At 39.1% G+C, this 20,984-nt stretch overlaps 1 protein-coding gene across 26 annotated transcripts in view; it reads right to left on the reverse strand.

Moving 5' to 3' along the window:
- SOX6 (SRY-box transcription factor 6) overlaps positions 1-20,984 on the reverse strand; it is a 657,692-nt gene that overhangs the window by 40,835 nt on the left and 595,873 nt on the right. For all 26 annotated transcript variants that reach the window (XM_049890540.1, XM_049890534.1, XM_049890527.1 and 23 more), the window contains one exon: positions 14,854-14,962. In XM_049890540.1, the coding sequence (XP_049746497.1) occupies positions 14,854-14,962 (109 nt within the window). The remainder of the gene's footprint in view (positions 1-14,853; positions 14,963-20,984) is intronic.

Here is a 20,984-nt window from a genome sequence, read left to right on the forward strand (position 1 = left end):
AACATAATAAAGGGCATTTATACAAAGCTAACAGCCAACATCACCCTACATGGAGAGAGTCTGAAAGCATTCCCCTTGAGACTGGGAACCAGACAAGGATGCCCTTTATTACCACTCTTATTCAACATTGTGCTGGGGGTCCTAGCCAGAGCAATTAGGCTAGATAAAGAAATAAATGGCATCCAGGTTGGCAAGGAAGAAGTAAAAGTACCTCTGTTTGCAGATGACATGATCTTATACACAGAAAACCCTAAAGAATCCTCAAAGAAGCTACTGAAACTAATACGGGAGTTCAGCAGAGGATTGGGATACAAGGTAAACATACAAAAACCAGTTGGATTCCTGTACACCAACAAAAAGAACATTGAAGAGGAAATCACCAAATCAATACCATTTACAGTAGGCCCCAAGAAGATAAAATACTTAGGAATAAATCTAACCAGAGAATATAAGACCTATACAAAGAAAATTGCAAGACCTACGTAAGGTATGTGGAAAAACATACCTTGCTCATGTATAGGAAGACTTAACATTGTAAAAATGTCTATTCTACCAAAAGCCATCTATAGATACAATGGAATTCCAATCCAAATTCCAACTACATTTTCTAACGAGATGGAGAAACAAATCACCAACTTCATATGGAAGGGAAAGAGGCCTTGGATAAGTAAAGCATTACTGAAAAAGAAGAACAAAGTGGGAGGCCTTACTCTATCTGATTTTAGAACCTACTATACTGCCACAGTAGTCAAAACAGCCTGGTACTGGTACAACAACAGATACATAGACCAATGGAACAGAATTGAGAATCCAGACATAAGTTCATCCACATATGAGCAATCGATATTTGACAAAGGCCCAAAGTCAGTTAAATGGGGAAAAGATAGTCTGTTTAACAAATGGTGCTGGTATAGCTGGATATCCATCTGCAAAAAAAAAAAAAAAAAAAAATGAAACAAGACCCATACCTCACACTAATGAAATCAAAATGGATCAAAGACCTAAATATAAAATCTAAAACAATAAAGATCATGGAAGAAAAAATAGGGACAACGCTTAGAGCCTTAATACATGGCATAAACAGTATACGAAACATTTACTAACAATGCACAAACACCAGAAAAGAAACTAGATAACTAGGAGCTCCTAAAAAATCAAACACCTATACTCATCCAAAGACTTCACCAAAAGAGTAGAAAAATTACCTACAGACTGGGAAAAAGTTTTTAGCCATGCCATTTCCAATTGGCACCTGGTCTCTAAAATCTACATGATACTGTAAAATCTCAACTACAAAAAGACAAATAACCCAATTAAAAAATGGGCAATGGATATGAACAGGCACTTCAATAAAGAAGACATGCAGGTAGCTAACAGATACAGGAGAAAATGCCCACAATCATTAGCAATTAGAGAAATGCAAATCAAAACTACAATGAGATTCAATCTCACCCCAACAAGGCTGGCATTAATCCAAACAACACAAAACAATAAACGTCGGAGAAGTTGTGGAGAGACTGGATCCCTTATACACTGCTGGTGGGAATGTAAAATGGTACAACCACTTTGGAAATCAATTTGGCGCTTCCTTAAAAGCTAGAAATAGAACTACCCTACGATTCAGCAATCCCACTCCTCGGAATATATCCTAGAGAAATAAGAGCCTTTACACAAACATACGTGCACACCCATGTTCAGTGCAGCATTGTTTACAATAGCAAAAAGATGGAAGCAACCAAGGTGCCCATCAATGGATGAATGGATAAACAAATTATGGCATATTCACACAATGGAATATTACTGATAAAGAACAATGATGAATACGTGAAACATTTCACAACATGGAGGGATCTGGAAGGCATTATGCTGAGTGAAATTAGTCAGTTGCAAAAGGACAAATATTGTATGAGACCACTATTATAAGAACTTGAAAAATAGTTTAAACAGAGAAGAAAATATTCTTTGATGGGTACAAGAGTGAGGAGGAAGGGAGGGAGTGAGAGGTGTTTTCACTAATTAGATAGAAGAACTATTTTAGGTGAAGGGAAAGACAACACACAATAAAGGAGAGGTCAGCACAACTGGACTAAACCAAAAGCAAAGAAGTTTCCTGAATAAACTGAATGCTTTGAAGGCCAGTGTAGCAGGGGCAGGGGTTTGGGGACCATGGTTTCAGGGGACATCTAAGTCATTTGGCATTATAAAATCTATTAAGAAAACACTCTGCATCCCACTTTGGAGAGTGGTATCTAGGGTCTTAAACGCTAGCAAGTGGCCATCTAAAATGCATCAACTGTTCTCAACCCACCTGGAGCAAAGGAGAATGAAAAACACCATAGACACAAGGTAATTATGAGCCCAAGAGACAGAAAGAGCCACATAAACTAGAGACTACATCGGCCTGAGACCAGAAGAACCAGATGGTGCCTGGCTACTACCAATGACCGCCCTGACAGGGAACACAACAGAGAGCTCCTGAAGGAGCAGGAGAGCAGTGGGATGCAGACCTCAAATTCTCGTAAAAACACCAGACTTAATGGTCTGACTGAGACTAGAAGGATCGTAGAGGTCATGGTCCCCAGATCTTCTGTTAGCCCAAGACAGGAACCATTTCCAAAGCCAACTGTTCAGACAGGGATTGGACTGGACTAAGGGATAGAAGATGGTACTGGTGAAGAGTGAGCTTCTTGGACCAAGTAGACACATGAGACTACGTGGGCAGCTCCTGTCTGGAGAAGAGATAAGAGGGCAGAGGGGGTCGGAAGCTGGCCAGTTGGAAACTAAAGTAGAGAGTGGAGGGAAGGAGTGTGCTGCATCATTAGAGGGAGAGCAACTAAGAGTATATGGCAAGGTATATATAAGTTTTTGTATGAGACTGACTTGGTTTGTAAACTTTCACTTAAAGCACAATAAAAATTAAATAAAAAAAAGAAAGAATAAGATGGGACCTGCCCTAGATAGCTGATTGATTATAAAATTGATAAAACATGTTTTTAGAATTAGAAAACATTAATATGGGAGGGATTTTAAGGATCATTTAACCCACATTCCTCATTTTGCATGAGGAAACTTTGAGGTTTAGAGAGGTTAAATTAAATTGCCCAAGTCTCACAATTAGTAAATGGTAAAATCATGGTGAGAACTCCCATGTGACTTTTTCCAAAGTTTCACACTTGTCACCAAATGAATTTCTAAAATGTTGAGACTAATTGTTTCAATGATATCAAGACTCGGCTTTAAAAACTCCTTAACACAATTAATTTGACTGCTCTCTATTCTCCATTTCATGTGTTCCAGGGAATGTGTCTTTTATGAGAATGGGAGATTCAGATTACGGGTGAGGTAGAAACAATTTTTTTTAAGGCTAGGGCTATGTAAATGCAGTGTTAGGAAGAGATGGTTCAGGGATTTTGTGCAATCAGTCCAGTTTTATGAGTTAACCAAAACTTCTTTGCTCTGAGAATTTGGTGAAAGTATTTGAAAGGCACTATGCTAAAACTTACAAAAGCTGGAACCTATGTAAGGCAGAAACCTGTCAGAGAAGGAAAACACAAATATTTTCCACTAAAACAAGTGACAGAAAAGTGGTAAGACCGCACCCTGTCAAAGGCAGAAAACTGGTGAGATCTGGAAAAACAAGGCAGTCCTGTCGAGTTCCAGCTTTCACAGGTTTCACTGTAGTTGTAAATAAGTGTGTGGTTCAAAAGATTAAAAAAAAAAAAATCACAACTTTCTGTTTCTCATTAAGTTTATGTGCTTTTAAATGAAAACCAACATAAGAAGCAGCTACTCCAACAAAGGAAACCAATTGAGCTAGCTCATCGTGGAGAAAAATTAGAGGTAGTGTAGCTCAGATACTATGTAGTTAGATAAATCTGGGTTTGAATTGACGATCAGATCTTTGCTAAACTTGGGCAGATTATTTCCCTTCTCTAAACTTTAGTTTCCTTTCTCTATAAAAAAAGAGCTAATAATTTCTACTTTGTAGCAGCTTTGTGAAGACTGAATAAAAAATATATGCAAATTTCCTAGTAGACTGACTAGAACCCAGGACACACTCACTAAATAGCAGTTCCCCTTTAAAAAAGCAGCAGTCAACAGTCTCACAATGAACAATCCGAACCCTTTGTCATTCCAATGAGTCATTTTTAAATAACTAATCCATAAAGTTACAACATAATGGTCTCTCTCTTTTTTTCTGGCTCTGACTAGGTTGCATATTCCGGTTAATGTACTTACACGTGGGAGCTTGGGAGATATGGGATAGTCTTTCTTGGTTGGGCCTTATGAATATTCGTCACATTCTAGTTCTACATCACAGTGACCCTTTTGAAATCTATTTTTAGCCTTTGAGCAGAAGAAAGGCTCCAAGAGCTAACTTGTGGGTTCATGTTACACCTACCCTGAAGAACAGGACTATAAATACAGGTAACATCACCTAGGTATGGAGAAAGACTAGAAAGGCGACAAATACGTGTTAAGCACCTGCTGCATCCTTGGTACTGGAACAGATTCTCCTGCTTCTGTTGCTATTACTAATTTTTTTTTTTTTTTACAGCAATATGGAAAAAAAAAAAATACAGCAACGTGTGAAAAAAACTGGCATAGCAGTACTTAAGAAACTACCTTGTGGGTAGAAGGCCTGGTTGGCAAACAAATGTAGAAGACACGTGTTATTTGTGTAAAACTATGGTATATACTTAGCAAAGCTATGTGGGATACCTTTTGTTTCACTTCCAAATCAAGACTTCTCCTTTACCTCTTGCTGCTGCTATCACTAGCACTGGTTTTGCTGTGTTTGGGAGCCATGATGCTCTTCATGATAATATTTTTGAAAGAAAATTTAACAGAAATAATGCTACAACACACAAGAGATGCATGATATATAAGATGGGGTGATGCTGCCTACAAGTCAAACCATATACTGCTATATAGTAAAATTTTTATTTGTAAGTAGGGAAAGTTCACATTAAAATAACAATAGACGGTACAGTACAGTAGTCTCCCCTTATCTGTGAGGGATATGTTCCAAGACCCCTAGTGGATGCCTGAAACTGCAGACAGTACCGAACCCTGTATTACTATGTTTTTTCCTACACATATCCGAATTGCCAGCATCACTACTCTTGCACTTTAGGGCTGCTATTAAGTAAAATAAGGGTTACTCGGACACAAGCACTGCAATACCACAACAATCAATCTGATAACCAAGACAGCTACTGAGTAACAGGTGGGTAGTGTATATACAGCTGGATACACTGGACAAAGCAATGACTCGCATCTGGGGCAGGTTAAGTGGGACAGCACAAGATTTCATCAAGCTACTCACAACAGCACATGATTTAAAACTTATGAATTGTTTATTTCCGGAATTTTCCTTTTAATATTTTTGGACCACGGTTGACTGCGGGTAACTGAAACTACGGAAAGTGAAACCACGGATAAGGGGGGACTACTATACAGTGTGTACTGTGTACATTAGCCAGTAACATAGACATTTATTAGGACTATCAAGACTCTCTTATCAAGACATGCATGTTATAGGTTATACATGTACTGTGCCATTATATGCCTGGCAGCACAATCGCTTTGTATACAAGAGTCATGAGATACATGTGTTGCGTGCGGGAAGGTGTTGAGTTCACTACATCCAGTTAAGTCCACTACATCCTGTTCCCTGATCGAGATTTCTGAACTCTATTATAATCTTATGGGACCACGGACATATATATGCGGTCGAACGCTGCCCGAACAGACGTTATATGGTGCATGACTGTATTAAAACTATTACGCTTTAGTCTATATTTTTAGTATAAATTTAAAATGGTTAAGTATACTGCTTATGAAGTTCTTCTTTCCAGGTTGAGACTTGGGATATTAAATTTTAGATCAGAGTTATTCTTTATGGCCTACCCTTAAACATAACAATCTATAGTGTAATGCAAATTCTCATAGATTCTTACACAACCTTTTCTCTCTGGTACCATGGCCCCACTTGGGACATCATATCTAAGGTATAAGTATCTACCGAATCAAAGCAATTGAAAAAAATTACTCTTCTAAGTGAGAGGCAAAAGTACAAGACTAATTTATAAGGCATTGATCAGTCACAGCAGACAAAATGAAAATCATACCTATATGAATAATATATCTAAAAGGAGAGGAGAAAAGGAGTTATTTTTAATATGATTTGAATGAAAACCCTCCTAACACCTGCTCAGCTTTCTCATGATGTAAATGGAAAGACACCCAGTCAAATATCCTCTCTGAAAGGATATTAAAGAGAGCAAAGGAATGAAGAAACTAACACATCTATAAGATCACCCTAACTAACAGCTGGTTTTCCACTATTCTTAGCCTAGGTAATCCAAGTCAATCTTGAATGCCCGGCTGAGGAATTTGGCACTGACCAATTAAAGGTTAATAATGCCTGTTTACCTGGTGGCAAAGTCCAAATTCCTCAGTCGGGCATTCAAGGTCCTCCACGATATAGAATCCAGCTATTTCTATAACATGTTAACAAATATTTACTGAGTGCAAGTACGTGCAAGCCTTGGTGGGGAACACAAAGATGAGAAAGAGGTGCTTATCTCTTTCTTCTCTTCAGGTGCTTCCTTATGAATGTCTCTGTACTTTCCGTCTCTGTGTTTGCTTGGATTTTCCCCTCAACTGAAAGCTCTTTTTTTTTTTCTCTTTGCTTATCCCAAACCTAGGCTCAACCCCAGCCATACTTTTATCAGGCCATCCAGCATCATCACAGTCCGAAAAGCACTGTAGCTTCTTCTAAACAGCACTTCCTTTCTTTTTCTCTAATGGTGTATTTGAACCCATAATACCTTAGGTTGCTTTGCTTTCTATGTGTTCTAATCTTATAATTCCAGCTACGTTATTAGATGTTGGAGAATACAGTATATTCTATCTTTTAAAAAATCTTCCCCTCCATGTCCATAGCCGTGCTGTGCACATAAGAGATAAGCGGCAAATTATAACTTGGTTGAACATGTTGGTAAAACTAAAGATTGGAGGACCTTGAGTAGGGACAGATACAGATCAGGAAGACCTGGCTACTGGCTGTGCAGAGAACTACTTCCAAAGTGCACGAAAACAGAAAGCACACAGTGGATGCAAACCACCAGTTAGTGACAGGCAAGCAGAGTGAAATGAGATATGGAATCTAAAGGGATATTTTCAAACATAAGAATATCTTAGTGAAAGGTGAAAAAAAAAAAAAAGAAAACAGCTCAGTAAGAGAAAATGGTTGTAAGAGGAAGAGCTGGATGGGTGCTGCCTTTTCAGAACCATTTAGAAGCACCGTCAACAGAACTTAAAGAGACGAAAAGTCCAATTAGACAAAAAGGTTGGTCTCTAGAACCAATCTTGACCTACACCGTGACTGATACCAGTTACCAGTGAGTCGATTCTGACTCCTGGCAACACCAGGTGTTGCAAAGTAGAACTGTATCTGATCTTAGGCAGAGAGAATTTAAAGAGCACTCAGAATTGGCCTGATGCTCTTTAAATCCCATCAGCCTGATGTTAGGATGAATTCTGTAGCCTGCAGGTGGGAAATCAAAGGGCTCTTGCTGCAAGGAGAGAAGGAATTATGGGACAGGAAAGTAGACACAGTCCATACCTCAAAAGCTAGTCAGGCAAGCATTGCAGATAGAACTCTGTCAGTAAGGATTTGTTCTAATTTGTTGGTTTATGTGAAGCAAACACACATACTACTGAGGAAGCGCGAACTGATGTTGCAGTCCTATGGGGATCGCAGGCTGGCTACTCTTGGGTCTAATTTTCTTGGTAACAGTGTCGATCTTTTGTCTCCCAGTTACTGTATCAAGTTGAGAAAATTTTTCTGTGTGATTCAGTAACGGAATAGACAGGTTCTTCCTCAGTGTGGAGCATAGTCAATCGGAAAAGTAGATAGTTTTTTTGTGGTGATTATACACCCTGCCATTGATGCCTCTTTAGAGAAGGTAGCCCAATGAGAAACCAGCTATTCGGCAGGGCTACATTCTTCACTGAAGGAGCCCTGGTGGCACAGTGGTTAAGACCTTGGCTGCTAACCGAAATGTAAGTGGTTTGAACTCACCAGGGGTCTGTGGGAGAAAAGACCTGGTGATCTGCTCCTGCAACGGTTACAGCCTAGGAAACCCTAAGGGGAAGTTCTACTCTGCCTTATAGGATCACAATGAAGTCAGAATCAGCTCGGCAACACACAGCAACAACAACAACATGTTCCTCACTAAAAGGAGGCTGGGCCTTTGATAGGGTTTTCCAGCTTAAGCGACACACAGAAACAGGTTGAGTTCCCTTTATGGAGCATTAGGGAATGGAGTTATACAAGAATCTTGACGTTCCACTCTCTTGCCCTGTTCGGACTATCCATCACTTGGAGGGTTCAATGGAAATTGTTTCTACCAACATTAAAAGTTATTTGGGAGCTTTTAAGACACAGCAAATATATTTCTTTAAGAGAAGTTTATTTGCTTGTTTAAAAGAGCTGCACTTTATATATAGTACTGATATAAACTGGTGCATGGGATCCTCTAAAACTGTTTATATCCCCAGTAAAATACATTTTTGTGATACTCATACAACAGAGTTAGTCCGGAGCCAAGGGCTTTGTGAACTCTGCTTATCTCCCTGCCTGTGTAGCTGTTACCCAGTCTTTACCATGTCATAGGTCTCCCTGGCTACACATTTTGGCCTCAGACTCCAGTTTGCTGTTCTACAGAGACTGCTTTGCTTACTAATTTCCCAGAGATGTCTCGACACAATATTTCAGGCAGAGATGGAAGGCCAAACTCAAGCCCACAGCACAGCTCTGGCTAATGCCCCCTTCAGATTCATCTGGGCCTTTTTAAAAATATGTATAATTCCCATTCTTTAACTCCTGGGGTGTGCTTTAGTAATAGGATATCTCCTTGGGCAAAGGCATCTCATTTCTGGCATATTTCTACAATAACTACATTTATTTAAAAGATAACATGGTCCCCAATATTGATACTTGTTGACTTCAGGGTAAATTATTTAAATATATGGTAGAAAAATAAGCAAGTTAAACCATCAACCAGACACCATCTAGATCAACTTCCTCATTTACAAATAAGATAATTTAGAGAAGGAAAGTGACTTGCCTGGTGGAACAAGAGTTTAAGTCTTCTAGCCCTTGAGTGACCCTACAGGACAGAGTAGAACTGACCCATAGGGTTTCCAAGGCTGTAAATCTTTAAGAAAGCAGATTGCTGTATTTTTCTCCTGTGGAGTGGCTGGTGGGTTCGAACCACCAACATCTCAGTTAGCAGCTGAGTGCTTAACCACTGCGCTGTCAATTGACTTGACAGCAACGGGTTAGCGCTAATGAAAATATGTGAAAGGGTGTCATGTAGAAAATGTAAGTTTTATTCTGTTGTAAGTTCAGAAGTCAGACTAGAACTAATGGGTAGAGGTTACAAAAAAGCAGAGGCAAATTTTAGCTATAAATAACAAAGAAGTAATGATTAGAATTAGAATATACTCCTCAAGAAGCAGGTATCCATCATCAGACTATCAGAGGCATTCTAACGGAAGTGACAGAAGTGAAAGGAGCCCTTGTGGCACATGGTTAAGAGCATGGCTGCTAACTGGAAAGTCAGCGATTGGAACCCGCTAGCTGCTCCATGGAAGAAAGATGTGGCAGTTTGCTTCTGTAAAGATTTACAGCCCTGGGAACCCTGTAGGGCAGTTCTACTCTGTCATACAGGGTCACTATGAATTAGAATTGACTTGATGGCAATGGGTTTGGGTTTTTTTGGTTTGAGATGACCACTTGTTAGGGATCTTGAGAAGGGATTTCTTGGCTAAAATTGTAGATTTGATGGCCTCTCTCTTTTATTCCAATTCTGAGAATCTAAGCGTTGCAATATAAAGAACTGTATTCCGATGGGCTTGAACTGATGACCTTTACATTCCACAGTATAAGCAGTTACAGCACTTCAGTCCTACCCCAGATCATGCTACAGCTTACCTCTGCCGCCTTGAACGACTCGTGTACCAGCTGAGTCAATTCTCCTTTTCCACCAGAAGAAAAGATTCTCCAAAGGATGGGAAGGGGAATGAAAAAAGCTTCAAAGATTTCCCAGAGTATGGATCAAAGGGTAAACAGGGTTTTTAAGAGAGGACATTCATATTAAGTGGTGTATTTTGAAGCGAAAAAGAGGAAAAATTAGAGTTTCTGCTATTTCCTCATAGAGAGCTTAAGCTGACAATAAATTATAAAGCTATCCCAAGATACAAAACTTAGAAGCAATCAGAAGTTCACCAAAAAAGAAAAAAAATGAAGCTTTCAGAAGGGTAAGGCCATCTTGGCTGGTCTCCAGCTCACAAATTCAGTATGAATCCATAAAACCCTTCTAAGCAAATCTGAGAATCTGAGAGCAACAGTCCTAAAAGGGGCTATTCTTGGTGCCCATATCCATTTCTGTTCAAATCAATGCAAATTTTTAATACACAAGGGGACAGTACATCATTACAGTTCTAATCCAGGGTCCAAAAGTCTGGCCTTAAACACTCTGTGTTTTATTTATGAAGACCCTAATTACAATCATAGATTTGGAAGGGACTGGAAGGGACCTTAGAGATAATCAAATCTAACATACTTTTTATAAAAGATGAAGAAACTTAAGCCCAGAGACATTAGTCACTTGTTTGCTGTCACTTAGCAAATGAACGCGTATCCAAATTTCCCGACAACCAGACCAGAGCCCTTCCCATTACACTGCTGCTGTTGTTAGCTGCTGTGGAGTCCACCCCAGGCACAACAGGACAAAACACTGCCGGGCCCTATACCAATCCCATGCTTGATTGCAGATTGGACCATTGTGATCCGTAGGGTTCTCACTGATTTTTGGAAGTAGATCACCTGGCCTTTCTTCCTAGTCTGTCTTCATCTGGAAGCTCCAATGAAACCTGTTCAGCAACATGCAAGCCCCCAGTGGCAGGTGGGTGGTAGCTGCATATGAGGTGTATTAGCCAGGAACTGAACCTGAGTCTCACACAAAGAAGGCGAGAATTCTACCACTGAACCATGACTGCCCTCTCTATTATCCCAACTTTCCTAACTCTTTTCCCAACTCTCCTAATTTCAAGGTTGCACATTATATATATTCTACCATATACATACTATGTTATATTATACAACTTTGAAATCAGGAGAGCTGGGATAAGAATTATCCTTTCCTAAGCAGAGTAAGGAGGGGAAAAATGCTATAAGACAAGTACATAAAAAGTTAAACAGCTATTCATCATTCTTAATACATGGTGACAGACTCAACTAATATAGTCCTCTCTTGCTTACATGTCCTACACAGGAGCTAACAAATTTTAGGTACGCAATACATATCAAGCCTTCAACTGCTTCAAAGCATAACAAGACCTTAAGCATGTTTCCTAACTCTCCAGTACCAGTGAATTTGTAGTTTTATAAATATCATGGTGAACAAGAAATGCTGTCTTGTCACATTCAAGCCAAATAACAGCTGGACTTTAAAAATAAAATTTTGAAGGCATTTGCCTTTTATATTTTTAATGTCTGTTTTCCTTGCTTATGGCTTTGTCATTTGGTTTTGATGAGTGGTTAATACGCATGCACAGCTGCCTCTTTTAGTGACCTTTCCCCCACTGCCTCCATGCCCAGGGCTATGAAGCAGGTCTACAAATTGCTTACTAAGTGATACTGTCATTTTCAGGACTGGCAGACATTTTCCTAAGAAGCCTGACTAGAACAGGACCTCATCTTCTGGGCTGATTATGTTAGTCACTATAGAAACTCCGCAGGAGGATGGGGTGGAAGTAGAGGAAGAGCAGAGCCCCTTAAAATAGCTCTTCCAAAGCCAGAGGAAACATGGAGGTGATCAGGTATGGACTAGAGCCACAGAACTCACCTGTCAGTTGAGATCACCTAAGTAGGTCCTGCTTTGAATTGTCTGTGGCAGCACAAAGACCTAGTCCTGATCTTCACAGAACTTACTTTTCTTGTAATAATTGTGTATTTACCTTTTAATTGACTATCTTCCCTTACTAAACTGTAAGCTCCAAGAGGTGAAGGACATACCTGTTTTGCCTTCCATGGGATACTCAGTGTCTAGTTCAGGGACTGGTACATAGTAGACACTCAATAAATGCTTTCTGGACCGTGGACTAACTGACTGAATGAATTTTTTTTAGTTACTCTGATACTTCAGTCCCTTCTTATCTTCACTTTAAGGAAAATATGAAGGATCAAAGTTGGAGAAAATATTAGGTGTACCTGTTATCTTCTCTGACTTTAATATGAACCGTTAACTCCAGCAGGCTTTGAAATCAGCTCACACTTGAAGGGATGCCAGGAAATAGACTCAAATCAGCAGAAGCCTGCTACCCATCCCAGCAGTCCTCACAAAGTCATTGCACTTCTGTCGGTATTAGAGCAAGTAACTTGACTCCATTCATGAACTCACAGTCCCCTAAAAGCACATGAGGTCTCAATGGCAACTCTGGGCAAGCTTCTGAAGGGAGGTTTTCACACGCTCCTTAAGCTCCTGGGCCACTACAGCCCTTCTACTGTTACACTCATCAGACATTGCTGCTATGTGTGACAGAGTAACACAAGAGCTGGTGTATGGCATGACTTGCTATATTTAGGGGGAAGGAAATGGGCCATGTTGAGGAAGGTCACAAGGAGTTTGCTCAGAAAAACGAAGGCACCACGTATTGATCCGTATGCACAGAGGATGGAGTGCAGCACAGTATTTAAGGGCTCAGGTTGTGGAGCCAGGCTGCCTGAGATCCATCTCATCTCTACTAGCTATGTGCCCTGTTGCAAGTTACTTAATTACTCTCAACCTCAATTTTCTCCTCTGTAAAATGGGGGGGGGGGAACCTTTTTAGAGTTGTGTAAGTTTTAAGTGAGAAAATGTATGTAAAAAGCTTATTCTCTGGCATATTAGTACTCAATAAGTGCTTGTTAAACAAACAAAGTAGCCAGGAAAATGATATTGCTTCAAATCTAGGCAGTCCAGGTATTGTATATTTCTATATAATATGTTTCTCTATAGTTACGTTTTTCATTTTTTCCTTTCAGAATGGTTAATAGTAACTCTGACCACGATTTTTAACCTGATAAGCATATGATATCATTAACTAGAGTATCTCAGCATTACTGAGATGCAACTGACTATATTTATACTCATTATATAGTTAAGCAACCAAATGAAGAATGGTGAGTGTCAATATAAGAAAAGTCTGTTAGAACAAGAGTAAGGCGATAGAACTCTGTAGCTCCTAGACTATGGCCAAATGAACAGATCATTTGGATGAAAACTATTTATTTTGATATCTGAGGTCAAAGACTTAGCTGCTGTACAGAACAATTGCCCAACAAAATTGAGATGGGCCAGACCTGAAACATTTCCACAGAGACTTTCAGGCCACCCATAGTCTGCGTTAACCGTACATGCTTCATCGTTTGGACTCCCTGGCTCCCTAGGCAAGGAACTGCAACCCTCACCAGTAGAAAAGTCTGCATTTCTAAGTGCCTATGAAAATGTCAATGTGCTCTGAAGACATTTTTCAAGGAAGACAGCAACTATATTTCTGGTTTTGAGTCCTCTTCATCCCTCCCTTCCTCCTCCTCCTGTTTCTTTTCTTTCTCTCTCCACATCTCCCTCTCTCCAAGTTTCTTTCTCTCCTTAATCTCTCTCTTTCTCTCTCACTTGGACAGATGCACATACCGATCAGAATTTATTTTAACACCTTGTCCCCAGGACTATCGTCAAACATTAATCTCTTTTACTGGTATGAAAAATCTACCTTCTGGAAACGCTCTGGAATGCTTCCTAACGTCTGATACTACCTATCTCTTAATGCTCATGCCAGGGATTTCTGAACTGCTTGGGATTGCCTCAAGCTATCACCAGCAGCCATGCCCAATTCAGATGTGCTACGAAAATGTCTTCATGTGTTTTCACGGGATTAGGGTCCTGGAAGAAATCTTGCCAGTAAAAGGGATATTGGTAAGATTCTTCCCCTCAAGCTAAAGGACTCAGGCTTGGGACCTGAGATGGGTGAAGTATTGTGTTACCCTGAAGAGAACAAATTAATCTTCTCTGACTGCTGGGAGGGATTTTGCCAAAGAAACAGCTAACGGGAAAACCAGTCCCTACTCTATGATGATGACACAGTAAATAACCAGGCAACATTACCACCGAAGTGCTGACCTAACTCATAAATTGTACCCAGCCTCTGGGGAGCAATTTCTGCTGATTTGCTGCTTGTGCATTTAAAACAAACAAACAAAAAGGGAAGAAGAGCAGCCAGGCATTGATAGTGCTGTGGGTAAATATTCTGAGAGCGAAGCTGGTCTGTCCACCCAGATTCTCGACACTTTAATAATGGTTAGCACCCACGCACAGGCTGGTGCAATTATTAATTTTATACCAAATCTGCTGCAAACCATCATTTCGTTCCCCAGATGGTTTGACTACACCTGGAAATCACTAGATTTAGAATTAAAAAGAAAAAAATCTCCTTTGTATTTTTTTTTTTAGCAAGAACGCGATGAGGCAGATGAAATGCAGAATTCTGTTCACTGAAACTTTACTTTAAAACTTTAAAATCACATGCTAAAGTATTTAGATTGCTATGTTCTCTGTAATAGAGAATCTTCTCAAAGTCTTCAACTCTAACAAATAAGAAGGCTAACATTTCCTCTGCTTTGCCTAGAAAATCTAGCTGATGACTCCTAAGAAAGACCGTAAAGATCTTACATCTAACTCAGACATACCTTTGGAAACACTTGGAGCAGCAGAAAAGAGCTACAGAAAAGCCACTCACCCTCTGCATCTTCTGGCCGAGTGAGGTCGATGACACCCGGGCCCAGCTTTCCATCTTCACTTGACTTTCCTGTTAACTGGGGCCCCAAATTCTCAAAGCGTGTTCTTTCCTAGAGGAAAGAATAATCAGAAGGCTTATTCTAGCTTCCAGAGCAGCCACTTTTTCCTTCCAGTTTCTATCTTGCTTAATGGGCAAAACTTGGATTTACAAACATCGTTTCTGACCAATTTGGGCTCAGAAAGTCTTTCCAGAAGATTCCACTAGAGCTGGATTGCGGCACTGGGAATACTGACAGCCTCTAAACCATAGTACCTGTAAGGAAAGGAAACCTGTGACAGGAAACCTGCCAGAGCTGCACTACATTATCTTCTCTCCAGTAATCTAAAAGGAATGCAATTGAAAGGTTTGAGCCAAGAGTGCAAAACTTGCAAGAGCACTTCGTATTAAAATACACTGCTAAATTTAATGAGAGAGGAATTTTCCCACTCGGAGATCATAGTTTGCATTGGTATTCTGGGGAAATATAGATCAGAATTTTATGCAAGAGGATTTCAAGGACAAATATTTTGAAGCAGGGAGACTAAATGATCATATTGACACTATTATTTTGCCTAGAAGTTTCAACTGTGACTTCCTGGGAACAAAAAGGGAGGACATCACTCCTAGTCAATCATCAAGTTAGCCAAGTTAAATATTCCTGCCGCTACAGGAGGAAGCACCAAAGACATCCTACTTGTTAACCAGTCCCTCTAGGAAGAGGAGTCTGAAACAATGCAATGAATGCTCCCTCTATAGCCCTCTGGATCAGTAGCAGAGGGTTCATTGACCATCACTGACATGGCGTTCTCGTCTGCAGAAACACAGTACGTGTCCCCCACTTGCCTCCTTGCTACTCTCCAGGCTCATACTTGGCTTTGTGTTGGGCTTATGAATGAATGAAACCTTGTTGTTCATTACTATGAAACAATATTAAATGTCACATCAGCTTGAATTTACAGACATGAAATAGCAGCTTCCAGCTCGGGGAATGGTTTCTGCATGTTATACTTAATGCATTATGCAGCAGTCGAGTGCTGACTGCTGTTCAGCCTATTGTTCAATGACCTAGTTCTGTACTGAGCATGTTCGGCACTAGATGGAAACACTCTGAGTGTTCTCTTCCCTAAGATGTTTAGAAACTTGAAAATAGTCATAAAGAGCAAACATACAATTACTTGATAGAGGCTCTGCCTCATTTGTACAGCCTCACTACATTTCTGCTGCTTTCTAATACGATTATTTTTGAACATCATTATATTTCTATAATTAATTCCCATCAGTCAAATTGTGTAAGAAGTCTTCCAGTTCCCCTTCATCATGGAGTATGTTGGAATCTGTGTTGGAAGAAAGCACAGTATAAACCTTGCTTTAGTCTCACATCATTTCTGAGAAATATTTGCAACAAAATTATAATCATAAATTTCTCCAGCTGAGTAACACTAGTTACAATACCAGTATGTGGAGAAACCTCTGAAATGTGACGCTTGTAGAAAAGGAAACGAAAATAAAAATTGAATTAGGTGTGGTTCCCCAATAGCTTCTCATGTGAAAACACTGCCGCACAAGAACAAATTAACCCAGATACAGGACGCAACCACAAGCCATGTGTGAGTTTCGCACATTGTCGGGGGAGGGAAGCTGCTTTTAATCAGCCCATTTCTACTTTCAAGTAGCCCTTCTGGTTGTTGTGATGTCAAGGAAAAGAACTAAAGTGAAGATGAGTAGCACCAGGGAAAGCAAAATATTCAACCTTTGTTTTATCACATTGTTTCAAATTTCAAATATGTGCATGTGAATGATCTGCCTGTGTTAAATGCAAAAGGAGTTTTGATGTGACACCTGCAGTCTTCTTGGAAGAACAACCTTTAACTGTATTTTCATGGGGGGGAAAACAACTTTCTCTGAAAATCAACAGACCGTGCTACCTATCAAGATGCATATTTCAAGTATCTTTCTAGTCATTCATTCTCTTTGATTTTACTGGAAAATATCCTCGGTGAAACAAAAAATAATAAAGTTCCTGAAAGAATATCAATATTTTGACAAGGAAGGAGAAGAGGGAAAATTACATGCCATGGTTTGTAAAATCCTAAGACAACAAAGCTTACATGATGATAATATCTTTTCTTTTATAAAAAATGAAGTGCATTCACAATTCAGTAGTATCAGCTTGTTTTTAATCATAACAAAAAACATTCAGAACATTCAACAACGCATTCACAGTGTCTTTGAAGTCATACATTTTCTCTGACTTCATTGAAAAAAAAATTCTACAGAGATGCTTTCCCTATAAAATATCAATATTTTGACAGAGTAGAAGTCAAGAAAGAATATCCCGTGAAACATTTGTTCAATAGGCAGAAAATAAATCGATGACAAAGATTGTTTTGGGCCATAGACTGCATTTTAAATTTGGTAATATTAAGCACTTGTGTTTGAGATTAAAGAAGGGCCCTACAAAGCTTTGCCCCTTCATTATAAATTTCCACCTAGTCTCCCAGAAGACTTCTTCTTTTCTTCAAAGAATAGCTCAGAATATTTATTTGCCAGCCACACAACCATAAGATAAGAGGGCCTGATGTCTACAAGTTTGCTCTGGCAGCCGAGCTAAGCAAAGATTTCACCAGTGAGGTTGAACACGAACTTTGTAAACACAGGATATGTACGTGGGAGGCGTCAAACATCAGGCCATCGTTGCCAATGGGGATGCTCCTATACGGGATGAATACAGGCTGTATGTAGGTGGCAAGTTCTTAACTCCAAATTTCTCCACACACTTGAAGTATCTCTTATAATTGACATAGCTCCTAAGTAAGATATTTTGAAGATATAAGCAAAATACCTCAATGCTAATTGAATCCCAACCCCCCAGGAAAATCTCCAATCTTTATGTTGGCAGTGAAATATGCATTTTCCATGTAGCAACATGATCGCACACTTACTTATGTATTGTCAGTCACAAACATGCAGGCAACATAAAAGTTATTGAAAAAAATTAAAGCCAGCTCTGCTGTGTTGTAGGACTGTTGGCTCTCTAAGTGCTTTGAAATTATGATGTATGAGGTAGATGTTGCATATTAAATAAAGATATTTAAATGATAAAGCCCCCTTTAGTGAGAGCTGATGAATGTTAAATGTTACAAGCCACAAGACGGTGGCATCCATCATCTTCATATATTATCGGAGTCAGTGACGGGGCAGCCTCGGTGATGACAGACAGACTGCTACATTATTATCCCTTATTTCCAGAGTCACTGAACAAACCATTCAACTCCTCAAGCATTATTTTTAACTTTGCATTAAATTAGCAACTTTTCCCTCCCTACCATGGCAAGAATGATCAATTTTGTCTCTGCATCTGTGGAGAGAGAGAATAGAATTGGGGTAACTACAAAATCAGAGGCTCGTTTCCCTCTAAGAAAAAAAATAACTCCCTCTTACTGGCAACAAATGTAAAATTGTGGTCTGGGGAAAGAACAGCAATGAAACAGTAAGCACACAATAATGGCTTTTCTTTGCACTTAGATAAAAGCTGAATTTTTCATGTGCACAGTATATTTTAATAAAATTTTATATACTATGTTTTATACACTTATTGGCTATTCCTAATAATGTGTGTGCTAACAGTAAAATTGCTCTTAAATTTATGTGTGTTATTTATACGTTCCCACGTAACAATGCTTTTTGTTGTAAAAAATATTCTGTTTATTAATGTAACTTTACAACCACTGCATCCAAGATCCGTGGTAAATTAATGACATTTTTATTATTTTATAGTGTCATTAAATTTTTACTGATCACTCCATCAAACAGAGGCAGTAAAGGCCATAATATAAACTGGGACACTTAGATCAGGCAGCAGGAAGACATTCCATATAGTCTGAAGAAAACTGCTAGCTATAAATGATATTTATACCATCTTTAAGCATGTGAGAATACTTGGATAAGTTTGGCAAAACTGTTTCAGTAGTAGAGTGGATTGTGTACTTAAATAACAGTTTGCTTGCCAGTGAGACGAGCCTTTTTCAAACCATATGCAACGTGACTGATTGCAGCCATCTCCTGAAAAACAACACGTGAAATGAAATGGTGTGTTGGGCACCTTCCCTTCTGGATTACAGAGACTGACCAGCCTGTCCCATGCCTCAAATTATTTCAACATGGTGCCCTTTTCTACAACTGAAGTAGAAAATGACACAAGCCCAGAGAGATTTTTTGCTGTTGTTGCTTTACAAACAAATATATTTCATTTAAGTAGACGTGGCTGGATGATGATGTGATACACTTTTTCTAATGGTCTAAATGAGAGGTATTTTACCAACTTTTGTTTCAAAGTCCATTTCTAAAGAATGTCTAAATATGAGTCATTCATAGCAACCACAGAACGTATGCCTAAAAGGCCACTATCATATATTGTAGTTAAAATGAGTAAAAAAGATAATTATCTCATGTTATTTTCACATTTATAATACACTGTAAATAGGATGCTCTACACTGATACTCTTAAATAAACCTAAATGTTTAATAACATAAAAGGTTATTAACTAATTGCCAAATATTGTTTATATAGAAAGGAGATAGTAAATAGCAATTTCTATTCTCACGTAACTGTGAATTTAGAACCACCTTTTTTTTTTTTTATCTACTACATGGGAATTTTGGCGTGATTCTTTTTTAAGTAATTAAGAATTTTGTGGTTCTACCCTAAAATACAGAAACCCTGGTGGCATAGTTGTTAAGAGCTAAAGCTGCTAACCAAAAGATCAGCGGTTTGAATCCACCAGGCACTCCTTGGAAACTCTATGGGGCGGTTCTACTCTGTCCTATAGGGTCGCTATGAGTTGGAATTGATTCGACGGCAACGAGTTTTGTTTTTTTTTTTTCATCCTAAAATACAGATTTAAATATTAAGTTGTTAAAAAAATCTTTCAAGTTTGTAATAATAAGGAATTTTGCAGGGAAGGTTAATACTGTAGCCATTCCAGTCATGTTTTAGTGTATCCCAAAAGCAGAGTTTTCTGGCAGAAATAACAAATATTTCTATTCCCAGCACTAAAAGTAAATTCTTCCCCTGCAAAACCAGCTTTCCTTTTACCCAACTTCCCTTCCTTTCCTCTGTCTACAATCAATACTAACTGGTCAGTACTATTTGTCTCATGGTTTTCCTTGATCAGTCAGTCAGTCTTGCTGATTCTTCTTTCACAGAGTCCCTTGCACTGGTCTCTCCCCTCCATTCCGTCTCACCCTGCCGACCATCACTAATTACCCCAGCACACCCTTTCACTCGCACGTGCCTAGATCACTACTGCAGCCTCCTTTATGGGCTGCCTGATCCTTGGCACCATCCTCTGCAGTCAATCCTCTCACACTCCTAATGGAGTTCCACTTCATGTCTCTGATTCAGAACCTTCCATGGCTCCCTATTTTCTATTGCATTTCATCCAAACTCCTTCAGACACTGCTTCTCACACATCTTTTTAAACTCAGTTTCCCACAACTCTCACATCATACATCCTCTGTTTAGTATGGACAGTGACTCCCCTTCCCACAATTACATCATGATCATGCCTGCTTTCTCTTCCTTATGGATGCTAGGACTTGCTTCTTTTCCCCTTCTTCCTTGACAAGTTCTATTTATACTGAAAAACCGAAGTTTTCCATGAACTCCACTACCTCTCTGAAATACAAAAATTCTTAATCTCCGCCACATAATTAGCTCCCAGTTATGATAAGGAATCAGGCTTCAGTTCATATGCACTGCCAAGTTTCCCTCAACCACAACAAAAAGATTTTTAAAACCAAAGACTGTATCTCACACTTTTTCTACACATCTTCTACAGCATTTAGTACTAGTGCCCACAAATACTCACAGATCGATACAACGCCACTTAATTTACCCACTTAACCTGAAAACACCCTGCACAAATGAGTGTCCAAAAGAAACAAGAACTACTAATTTTCTAATATTTCAAGCTTTTGAAAGAGATGGTTAGACTCAACACTCCACACTGTATTGGTGATATCTCTTTGGGTAATAATAATCAAAACAAGGAAATTCAGAAAAATATCTTAAATATTTTGTAAAAGAGGGA

The sequence above is a fragment of the Elephas maximus genome, chromosome 7 (genome assembly GCF_024166365.1).
Source record: "Elephas maximus indicus isolate mEleMax1 chromosome 7, mEleMax1 primary haplotype, whole genome shotgun sequence".
NCBI classification, from domain to species: Eukaryota; Metazoa; Chordata; class Mammalia; order Proboscidea; family Elephantidae; genus Elephas; species Elephas maximus.